The sequence below is a fragment of the Tiliqua scincoides genome, chromosome 6 (genome assembly GCF_035046505.1).
Source record: "Tiliqua scincoides isolate rTilSci1 chromosome 6, rTilSci1.hap2, whole genome shotgun sequence".
Lineage (NCBI taxonomy): Eukaryota > Metazoa > Chordata > Lepidosauria > Squamata > Scincidae > Tiliqua > Tiliqua scincoides.
In genome coordinates, this window is record NC_089826.1 from 67,098,490 (window position 1) to 67,110,924 (window position 12,435).

Here is a 12,435-nt window from a genome sequence, read left to right on the forward strand (position 1 = left end):
GCAGACCATTTGTGGCACACCAATGTGCTGTGGCACACTGGTTGAAAACTGCGAGTTTAATGGATACAGGAGAAAGGTCTATATAGTGGAATAGTAAGTAATTCACATCACCATTCTAAATTGTTCATTAATCAATGGCTCTGCTGCCACCATGAGGAGGAGTGCCCACTTCTCTCCCCTGTCCCCCATGTTTCCAACTACAAGTGATTATTTCTTGGAAGCACCTATATGCTCTGATGAGCTAGAAAAAAGTAACAACTCATGTTCTTGAAATACACAGCTTTTTAACAATTGAATAAATTCTGCAGTAGGCCTGTGAATCTTGCTCCCTATTTTGTCACCCTCGTTAGAATCATGAAATGGCAACGCTGATAAAATAAAACCCTGATTAATAAAATAAAACATTTAAATAAAATGTTTCAGAATCACAGTCCTTCAAGGATAAGTAAGGCATGTAGAAAGGCTTTTGTAACAAGGAACATTTGAGGGAGATGCCTTCAAGTATGTTACTCCTATCAAGTCCTCATTGCATTATTGGAGAATTCTGCACTGGCTGCCTCCTGATGCAGCCAGAACTTTCTGGACCCTAGGAACTGGGAGATATTTGGGATTACTAAAATAAAACAGCTTTTCAGTCAGATTTGTTCATCCCATGTGCTAGCAAGGACTGCTCAGTGACCACACAATGACTAGCTGATAGCCAGTGCTTGGCCTCTTTTGACCCCATCAATGAAGGTCACAGCTTAAGAGGAAAGTTCATGCTGCTCTAAGCAACATTAACTAATCTCTTTTGTGTGCCTTCTTTTTTGAGTTGGGTAAAATGGACAGTCTCATGCCATGCACACACCTCATCTCTGGCCCTTTCCCTCTGCTCTTGGGCCCATTTCCTTCCTCTGAGTGGCAGATGGTTTGTTATGTGCATTGCTGGGTAAGTTACCGTGGTGCTTCTTTGGTCTTTCACCTTTCATAAGGAGAACCAACGTTCTTATGGGTCTAAAAAAACCATCTGATTTTACTAGTCAGTGTAACTAGTTTGTGCAGAAATGTGCTATGGGTGTTTACCCCATAGTTCTCTTCTGCAATGGATGCAAAAGGGATTTTGGGGCAAGGGGTTAAAATTTTGATTTTGGGAATCTGCAAAGGAAGACTACCTTATCCTGTAGCAATGTATGCTTCTCCCACTATATCAGCTTGTTTCTTCCTAGAACTGTCCTTGAAAAGTCTGGCCCGGCCACATTCCCAGTTTACCTGATCCTTTTTTATTTTTATTTATTTATTTTTAATTAACACACTCAAATATACAAACATATAACATACATTTAGGAGTGCTAAATACCATATACCATTACTCATTAATCATACTATATCTCCTAATCTACTACTCATCTACTTCTGCCGCTTATTAGTTTATCCATTTATTTATTTAGTATATACTAAATTTTCCCTAATGCCCTGTACTATAGTTTCTAAATTTTCACTTTATATCAAACATAAACTTACTTCAATTACTCATTAATATTAAAACAAAATAATCTAATTACCAAAATATAACATATAAAACAATTCTTCCATCTGCTTCTAACTCTTCTACTCATTTATATATTTCTTACATCAAATATAATAGATTTTTCCTAATTCCCTATAATATATTTTCTAAATATTCACTTATCATTTAACATAATAACCACCTATAAAACAATTCATCCACACGCTAACATTTCCAGCTATTGTTTCTAATTCTAATTCATATATATCAATTTCATATGTATTTGTTTTTTAAGTAAATTTAAATCAGTTATTAACTAAATAAAATCCTCCAATTTTCTTTAAACCTCAGGTTAACCCTCAGGTTTATTTTTCTTTCTTTCCATTTTTTCTCCTGTAATATCTTTAATAATTTATCTCCATAACAGAATCCAATAAGCCCACACTTTCTTATATAAGGTATGTTCATTCTTCCAGTTAACTGGGATATGTTTTCTTCTTCTTGTTCCAACAAATTTTGTATTTTGTGCACCCATGTTACTCTGTCCATCTTCTCTATTTCAATCTCCATCAGTAGATCCTGTTGATTTTCCACTCCACTCTAGTTTCTGTATCCACTCTTCTGATGATGTGTGATGATTTCATCCCTCACCATCATCTTTTCCACTTTCTCCTTCTGTGTATCTTCTACTTGTATCTTCACATCTTCCAATTGCTCCTTGCACACATCTATCTGTTGAGAGAGAGTCTTTAAACTAGCCTGAATCTGCAAGGACCAACTCAACTGCTGTCTTCTCATTGTGAGCAATTTTTCCAAATTTTTAAGGATCATTTGAGTCCAAATATCTGGAACAGGCTCCATCTTGCAATTTCTCTCTAATCCACAAGATGTCCACAGCGTATTGTTCTCCTTACTTCCACCACATGTTTTTTCAGTCAGACATTCTTCGAATTTTTTCTTACAGATAACAGTGTGGTTAACGGAGAAAAACAAAATGAAACAGTCTCAAGAAGACAAAACTCTTTCAAGTTTAATGAAAATTATGTCCACAAGCAACTCTGGATTTTAGTCCACACACCAAATTATAGTTATAATCCATGACCGATTTATTCCACTACAAAGATAAAGAGCACTTTCAACATCCTTAAAAAGTTTCTCATTGACGCCTTCAGTGTATCCAGGGCTTTTAGCCAAATCAGTCTATCAAAGCTGGGGACAATATTAACACATACGTATCTTAAATTTTCAACTTAAACTTTACACTTCCTGCTTTTTCTTCCTTATGGTATCTTAGCATGGAGCCAGCAGCTTGATTGCAGACACTGCACCTCCCCCAGTACTGTCCCTGACAATTTGGTTTCTGAGGAGAAAGCCCCCCCCCCCGGGTAGGGCTTTCAAAATCTCAGATACCTGCACCGTGGAAAGATCTTATCTCTCCTGATAAGATTATCTTCAGATCCTCTTCAGACCTGCAGTTTTTTTGGGGAAAACAGACTGTCTCTCAGGAGCCCCTGGAGACATGTCTGTTCATCCACTGTTAGCTCCTCCTCCTCCCAGTTTACCTGACCCTGAAGTAAAATTAAGGTGCTTATGTCTTCTCACACTTCCTGTTGATACAAGAAAGCTAAATATTTTGGCTATCCATCCAAGTAGTGGAAAAGGTGCCACATCTGTTAGAGTCTATTTGTTAAGGAAATGCAGTGGAACAGTCTCCCTTAGAAGGTGATAGACTCTCCATGATTGTAGGTCTTTAAGCCGAGGCTGGATAACCATCTTTTGGGGATGTTGCAGCTGTAAACAGCCTGCATCAGCAGGGGCTGGACTCGATGATCTTATAGGTCCCTTCCATGTATGTGATCCTATGTGCCACTGGAATTTGTCGAGGGAATGTGCTGAATTTTTCCCCCCTCACTTATACAAGGATCACATCTCTGGCACCTTTAAATTGCCAGTTATTATTATTATTATACTTTATTTTTACCCCACCTTTCTCCCTGAAGGGACTCAAGGTGGCTTACAAACAAGGTTAAAACAAGTTAAAAACATAATTTAAGAGCAGATAAAAAACAGATAAATAAAGCAGATAAAATAAAATAAAAAAGCAGATAAATTAGCAGTTACTAATCTGTCAGTATTTACAATAGATGCACATACATCTCCCCTCCTCACCTATTATATAATCCTGATTCTCACCCGATATATAATCCTAACTGCTTTTTCTTTTAATATTGGATTTGAGAGAAAAATAAATCTCATGCTTCCAACTCAAAATGCGATGCAGATGCATGCAGAAATCTAATTAATCTTAATTAGGAACAAAAATGTTTGGTTGCACGATCAGGTCTTGCCACATCCAGATTAAGATATTTTCCATTGTCAAACTTACAAGTTCAACTCACTCTAGGATAATTTGATTTACACATCACCATCCTACTGTCATTCGTTTTTCTTAGAGAGCCAGACATTTCTAAGAGGCAGATGTAAATGTGGGACCGATATTGCTTTCAAGTTTCTAATATCCACTGCCAAGAATAAGCTCAGACCTTCAACATCATTTGTTGTTATAAAACGGTTCAGCCATCCCTTTTGGCAAAGAAAACCATTGACTTCCTGCCTCCATGTGGAAAGAGGCTGACTCTGAAGCTGGTGCCAATTGTAAACAGTGAGTTGTCCAGCATTGAGTGTTGGGGAAGTCATGAGGCAGGCTTAACAAATGCAGCCCTAGACACCATTAGTGCCTTAAGAATATTTTGCATTCTAAGAGTGATCTTCATGCATTTCTGTGTTGCTCCCAGAGCAAGAGAATGTGAATTATAACTCTCCATATCTGCTCAGGCCCAGGAGGTGGGGTGGGGACAGTGGCTACAGCCACATCCTATTCCCCCCTCCCAGGCCTGAAAGCCCAACATGGGGTGACCTGGATTTGCTCCAGCAATATCACTGGTGTGAATCCAAGTAGCCCCATAGAGGCCGCTGGGGCTTTACCCAGTGTAGAGCAGTCTGTTTCCTTGCTGGATATGCGGGGCTGGGGCGCTGTGCAGGACAATTGTTAGGATTTGGATGTAAAGCGTTTTCTGGATTGGGGCCACTGGATCTACACTCCCAGCAGCTCAAGACAATCTTGAGGAATGGGAGTAGGCCAGGATCTCTGCCCCACTCATGAGAGAAAATGATCTGCCTGATTTTGTTGAATCTGAAGCTTCCCTCCTAAGCCCTTTGTAATAAATAACTTTACTGGATTTGAAAAAGTGACTCCCTCAGAATTTGGTTTTTAAAACCAAGATTGTGGTGAAGTCAGAGCAAGACTCAAGAGAACAGGGGTTAACGTTTACTCAGTCCAAAGTTTTGGCAGCCAGGGGGTGCCCCACTCCTTAAGACTGGTGTAATCGAAATGTGCAAGATCTCTCAAGGTGATAGGGTGTAGTGTCAACAGTGGGCCCTTGCACTGACAGGCCCAGAAAGCATGAGGTTAACACCAGGGCCTCAGAATGCAGCGAGTATGCTGCATAGCTGCAGCCACTCAAAGGCAACAGGGCCCTCAAGCATAAAAGCACCACCTGAAGGAGGGCAAGTTGGTAGGTGTGTAGAAGGAAGGAGGTTGGAGAGACTGAGAGAGCAGAAAGAAGGAGCTTGGAGGAAAGAGGACAGATGGACGGGCAGGCAGGCTAACAGACTGGCTAGCTAGCTGATTGACTGACCCACCAAATGGAGACTGCTGGAGATGCTGGAGATTGCTGTGTGGCTGTCACACCCAAGACCTGCTGAGAACCAAGGTGTTGTCGTGGTGGCTGGAGAAGCTGCTGATGGGAAAGGGGAGAAAGGGGGACTTCTGCAGGTTAAATAGGTGAGCCACCCTAGTGGTTAGGTCCAGCAGTGCTGCAACACAGGGCCATTGTTGGGGAAAGAAGGGGAATTAATTAGTTTAAAGTGGGCATAAGTTCTATAGGCGGAGCTTGGAACGGGAATTTGGCAAAATGTCAATTGTTATGTCCCTGGTAGAGTATATGTTGAGGTCTGTGAGAGCTTGTATATTCAATGTCCAAGCAGCCCCTAAAATACAACCTACTATTCTCAACTGGAATGGCTCCTTCTAACTACATTATCCTCTAGTCTTCAAAGACTAGGTCGTCTGCCCTCAACTCTGAGGAACATAAAATCATCTTGCTGGAGGAATAGCTTCAGCCTTTGGGTAATTATAATTGTATGTGTAGCTGCAGCTGTGGCTTCTGCCTGGGAGACAACCATCGGACGCCGAGCTGGAGATAATCTGCTGTAAATATTTATCTTACAATAAATATTAAAAGCAGGCAAGCTGTTATGTCCTCTCCTTGTCAGAGGAGCCCCCAAGGTAATATCAGAACTGTGGAGGAGAAGTCGTCCTTCAGGAGCAAATGCCCTGCAATACTGACATTGCTTTTTAACTGGTTGACTGGGTTATCAGTATTGCAGCCAAGGAAGTACAGTACATGTTTATTAAAAGAAAAGCTTTCATTTCTTTCTATCACAGACTCCTCCTCCATCCTCTTGCCCCTTCCCCGAGGCTTCACAAGTCTCTTTTGCACTAGTGAAAAGTGAAAGAGTAAATCATTTTGAAAAAAATCTTTAAGGAGAAACATATATTGGTCAAGACATAGGAAGCTATCAGTTATCACCCCTGCTAACTGGGTAAGAGGCACTTTTTAGTAGGTGCTCTTCTTTTATTTAGCAGGCGGAGAGTAACTGGGCCTCCTCACCCCCAGCACTGTCTTTTCTAGTGGCTGTCTGCAGGTGTTCTTTTGCATCTTCTTAGATTGTGAGCCCTTTTGGGACAGGGAGCCATCAGTTATTTGATTTTCTCTGTAAACTGCTTTGTGAACTTCTATTGGAAAGCAGTATATAAATACTGTTAATAATAAATACTGTTAATACTGTTAATAATTATGTCCTCTTACTGAAAAATAGCTGGAAATTGCCAGATTCTGGTAAGCCCCCAGATCAATTATTATTATTAATACAGGTGTACCCCCCATATCCACGGGAGTTCAATTCTGGATATAGCCTCCCCCTCCCATCGATACCATGAATCAGTCGATAAAGGCTTCTTCACTTTCCCTACCTTTTGAAAAGGTATCCCCAGTATCCGTGAAATTGTGGATAACTGCAACTACAGATGCTGAATCCACAGTTACCAGAGTATGTCTATTATTATACTTCTACAAAGCCTAAGCTGGACTGGTTATGTTCTGCAATTTAGGATCTAGCCAAGATCCTGGGAATCACAGAGATACCACCATAGGATTCCTGCTGTTCCAAGCCATGGTGTTCTCTGGAGCAGAGCTGGTGTCGGTTATGGTTCTTATGAACAACCTGCCAGACATTCATGATTTTGTCAAGTTGAATATCAAGTCCTTTCCAAGGGCCTAAGATATTCACAGATATTTTCATAATAAGTTGTGGGATGCATTTCAAAACTTTGGTGGACCTTAAACTGGTGAAACTGGATACTCCCTATATTTCCTGGAAGAGGTTCTGTCAATTTTTAGTGGAACTAACTGAAGTCTGGTCATATGGGATCTCATGTGTACCCTGATGCTTGCGAGAACCAGTTTGGTTCATTGGCTAGAATGCTTGCCACCCAAATTTATACACGTGATCAACTTGGGACATGCACTTCCAGTGACTTCTTTGGAAGTGCTATCTAAACTGGAAATACACTTTGCATCAGTTTTGGCTCTATAATATAAAAAAATTACTGCCATGATTGCAGGAAATTGCTCAAAGTATTACCATGAGCTAATGATTCACAGGGAACCTTTTTTCATATGATTTTGTTTGGGTGGAGAAAATTAATCCAGAAATTACCATGCAAACCAGCAAACTTTTAAGCAGATGTTTTTAGGAATATAGTTCCAGTAATATGACCTACAGCCCAAACATAACCCCCTCCCGCCAGAACTAGCATTCCAACTGTGATTTTTTTTAAAAAAAATTCACTTTGTGTTAAACAATATATCCTGTGAACAATGAGATTACATTTGGGATTTATCTTTCAATAGTTTGATTTTTTTGTTCCTGTCAAGTGTGCCAGTTGTGTTTGATCTTCTTTATCTCACCTTCACCATGGTTTAAGAAGGTAATGGTAGTGAAGGAAAGTCAGGGATCCTTGGCTATCAGATGAAAGCAATGTATACATTCATTCTAAATCACTGTTCCTAAGTAAGCTGTCCAATGGCTTTGCAGGTGCGCTGTGCTCAAGCAAGTTTTTTTTTTGTCTTCCACAGACTGCCCTCCATGCGGTTACGTGTCATGAAAAAGTGGTAGTTGTCCGAAAGGATAACGCAGAGTCACTGGGCATGACTGTGGCAGGCGGAGCTTCCTCCCACAGGGAATGGGATTTGCCAATCTATGTAATAAGCGTTGAACCAGGTGGAGTCATCAGCAGAGATGGCAGAATTAAAACAGGTGATGCCAATGGTGTTTAGAGTTATGTTGACTTGGGGGATCAAATTTATGAGTTAGGGCACAATCCTAACCAGGTCTACTCAGAAGTAAGTCCTATTGTGTTCAATGGGACTTACTCCCAGGAAAGTGACGTTAGGATTGCAGCCTTAAGGACTCAAACAGTGGTTGTTTCCTTAAGTACTGTGACCGACATTGCACCTTTACTCTTGTGTTTATTTGAGCCTGGTTCTAAGTTATCTTGGTATATTTGCCTCTTCCCAGTAACATCAGATGTATGGAGATCATATAGGAGACAGCCTCAAAGATTTCAGAAGCTAATCATCATTGTAGTATCATAATCTCTCCCAATTTAAAGATATGAACTTAAGATTTCCTAAGAGGAAGTTGTTTATTTTTCCTTCCTCTTCTCCCCACTGTCAATACAGTATTTGCAAATCTGGCATTTTTGAAATTGCAATATGACCTCAGAAAGCTGAACACCAGATCCTGCACACATGGAGTCTTAACACACATGACAGAGAAGTTCAATGAGGTCAGAGCTGACACCCAGTGATCCCAAATCCTGGGTGCTGGGTTCAAATCATTCCACCTGAGGAATTGCAGAATTGATTTGCATGTGAAAACTATTTCCATAAACTGATTGATACAAGGCAATGTTTCTCAAACTGTGGGTTGGGACCCACTAGGTGGGTTGCGAGCCAATTTCAGGTGGGTCCCCATTCATTTCAAGATTTTATTTTTAATATGTTAGACTTGATGCTACCATGGTCTGTGACTGCATTTGGGGAAATGTGACAGATCTGTACTTTTAACAGACTACTATGTATATGCTTTTAATAATGATAAACGGGACTTACTCTTGGGTAAGTGTGGGTAGGATTGCAGGTTAGGATTGTGAAAAATATTCCTGCTTGATGATGTCAGTTCCAGTCCTGGCATCATTTCTGGTGGGTCGTGACAGATTCTCATTTTAAAAAGTGGGTCCCAGTGCTAAAAGTTTGAGAACCACTAATATAATGTATTTTCACTCAGGAGGTTTAAATCACCTTTGAGCATCTCTTTCAGTACTGATGGTAAAAATCTGATCATTTTTCACGTGAAAAGAAAGCAGAGGAAAGACATTTGTAATGCCAATGAGTATTCTGTCTCATGTAGGTTTTGCATTTTCAGGACAAATGCAACTGAAACTCATGGTACTTTCAGCCTGTGGGTGAAAAAATGCCTAGACATCCGTTTCCATCCAGGCTGTAAAATTGCTACCAACACGTAAAAGAGATTGATTTATATCTGGAAAGTGTGGGAGAACATGTGCGAATCAATTACCTCCATATTTTTGGTAGCATCATGGTCATACATTTACTCAGTGGAACTTCTGTAAAATTTTCTGCAATAAAACAGGAATACTTACCCCTCCAAAGATTAAATAAGTCTTTAGATTCATATTATAAATGCATAGTGCTGACTTTCTCTATAACCTATGCCAAAGGGCTATTTAAGAAATAGCTAGTCTGAATCTTAATCTTGATTGCGGAAATAGTGTTCATAGATTCCTTTCTTACCACATGGTATTTGTTTGTGGTTATTTGAAAGGTATTGCAAGATTGTTCAGATAGGAACTTGATAGCAAATATGTTAATTGCTGAAGCGATTGGGCAGAAATGGGACTCTGAGTCACCTTTCCTGCTACTGACGTGGGGTACTCAGTCTCATTTGACTCTAAGATATCGAACAACAACCAGATGTGTTCCAGAGAAATGAACATATTTTCTGAATTACTGGAAAAAGTGTTATGAAAACTCTCAAGCAGGGTATCATGAATTGTTGCTATGTAAATATACTAATTTCTCTAAGCCCACAAACCCATGGTTGAGGAGTATTCAGTCTCTAGTATATGATTGGCCCTTCTTGATCGCCACTGGCTCCAAACCCAATCATGGTTTACTACATTCTTCTTGGCTTTAACCTGTCTTTCCTACTTCACCATGAAAAACATATTCTGTGTTTGTGGGCATCTGTCATGAAAATTTTTTGCAGTTAATTCATCTCAATGGTAGTGCATATGGACTGGTGCAACATTCATAGGACAATTAAAATAGGCTGCGCCAACAATGTACTTCTTCATGGTGGCACCCAGGTCATGGAACTCCCTTCCACTGGGAGCTGTGGCTCACCCAGGCACTGGCGGTTTTCAAGCAGGTGACAAAAACTTCACCCCCTGGATACTGGTGTCTGCATTAAAGCACTTGCAATATGCCCCCCAAGTGCCAAATTCAGGCCTCCTATCATATCACTTCATTTGGGACAGGGGCTAGAAAAATTGCTCCAGAGGCCACACCTAGCCCCTAAATTGCCAATCAAGCACTTTGGGGTAGAAATAATGAGAAAGTTTATGTTATTCATTGCCTCCTGATTTTTCATTTCCTGTCCACCAGGTGACATTCTGCTCAATGTGAATGGAATTGATCTGACGGGCGTCAGCCGTGGGGAGGCTGTTGGCCTTCTGAAAAACATCTCATCGTCTGTAGTCCTCAAAGTACTAGAAATGAAACAGTGCGAGACCCTGGAGGATGGGACTAGTGACGCTGCAGTGCTCGATGCCAGTTCAAATGCATATAGCCACAGCGAATGGTCTCCTTCCTGGGTGATGTGGCTTGAACTTCCACGGTAAGGAATCTGTCTGTGTTCTGAAATGAAGTGGGAAAATTTTTATGGTGCCTACCTGTCTCTTTTGCCAGACTTGATGCATTGCACTGTCATCTTAATTAAATCCAGACTTGGAGGACCATTTCAAATCCCTCCAAACTCCCCCCCCCCAATTCCTTGTACCCACACCCCTGTTGTTGTATGCATATATGAAGAAGGACTGAGTGGGTCTGTTTTAAAGGGAGAGAGAGTCTGAACAGGCTAGTTTTAGAAACTGTGTCTGGCCATCAAAGAATTAAGAGAAAACCCTGCATGGACTCAAAAGCAATTTGAGCAGAGATCTGGACCACCCTGTCTCGTCCCGAACAACCCATACAGCTTGTTGATTGCACCGACACTGTGTTAGTTATTTGCAGTTTAAAATTGTTTGACTTTGCCCAGATGTTCAAAAAAGTACATGCGCGTGCAGGGGGTGAAATTCCCTAAACTGTCCACCCCCCACCCCCGTCTGCCCTGAAAAAAGAAAATATTCCTCCGTAATGGGCCGGAAGCAGCTGTGTTGTAATTTTAGTAAAAATAATAAAACCACAGAGTGTGTAGTCTGTCACCCACTCACACAGGGCATTTAATGTCTCCCTGGGACATAAATCCTGCCTCGTTGCAACATTCATCTGAACCTGGATTTTTAAAATGAGGTCCTTCTAGGGTTGTCATGAATTAATTCCATATTCATGCTAAAATCTAGCAACCTATAAATAAAGAAAACAAAATAGCGTACCAATACCTCACATTTTTTTAACTTCACACCCTTCCACAGCATACACCTATTCATGTCTACTCAGAAGTAAGTTGCACTGAGTTCAGTGAAGCTAACTGGATTGCAACCTTAATTTCCATGCTTACTTTTTGTTTTATCCAGTCTTCTGATTATTTAAGTACTCATTCTCAATTATCTTCAGGCCAGCAGGCTGGGAGGGTGCAGAATTTTATGATCTATATTTTAAAAATGTATCATAAAGTTGCAATACTGTACACATTGGTCATGAAATAAAATCCATCAAATCCAGCAGGACTTATTTTTGAGGAAACTTGCATAGGGTTAGGCCACACATGTATGACATTAGTAGCTTTTTTGAACAGTCTTAGGGAACTCTGCTGTTTCTTAGAAGATGAACAGAGATTCCTCAAAAAAAACTTCAATAATAGTGGGTATGTTTCCCAAAATGAGAGTTTCTCCATTGCAACCAGTTGTCTTCCGCAATGTGTAGTTGTAGGGGAAGTGCCATGAATGTCTTTCAGTTTATGCAGGCGACATGAAGACCCAACAGGCCTGGTGAAAATACTGAGTGAACTGAATCTGTGCTCTCCCATCCCTTCCCAGGTGCTCTGTGACATTTGCTCAACACATTCATACTGGGCCAGCCCACCTATTGGGTGACAAGATGCAGGCTGTATCAATGATAGAGTGCAGGGAGGGAGATGAGAGGTCATCAAATAAAGGGTGTCCTTCACCCCCAGTCAGTGGCATCATTAGGATTTGCATCACCGGGTAAGGGAGGTCTGTGTGTCACCCCCATGATGGACCTTCTCCCATGCAGTGGGCGGGGCAACAACCTGGGTGGTGGGCGTGGTGACGTACCATCGTCTCACTCCACTGGTTTTTTGGCTATACCTTTTTATAGAACACAGATATTTCAATGTGGTTTATTTCATTGCATTCTGCATGGAATTATACATTGATTGGTATATAACATGATGGTGTTATTCCTACAAACCATTATCATAGTGATTTTTGTCACTAGTGGGTCACCCTCCCCTGAGGGTGCCACTTTACTAACACCTTATTGGTTCCATGCTGTGTCATA

At 40.8% G+C, this 12,435-nt stretch overlaps 1 protein-coding gene across 2 annotated transcripts in view; it reads left to right on the forward strand.

The window, feature by feature from the left end:
* LNX1 (ligand of numb-protein X 1) overlaps window positions 1-12,435 on the forward strand; it is a 77,072-nt gene that overhangs the window by 55,008 nt on the left and 9,629 nt on the right. For both annotated transcript variants that reach the window (XM_066632765.1, XM_066632766.1), the window contains exons 7-8: window positions 7,747-7,927; window positions 10,360-10,591. In XM_066632765.1, coding sequence (XP_066488862.1) covers window positions 7,747-7,927; window positions 10,360-10,591 — 413 coding nt within the window. The remainder of the gene's footprint in view (window positions 1-7,746; window positions 7,928-10,359; window positions 10,592-12,435) is intronic.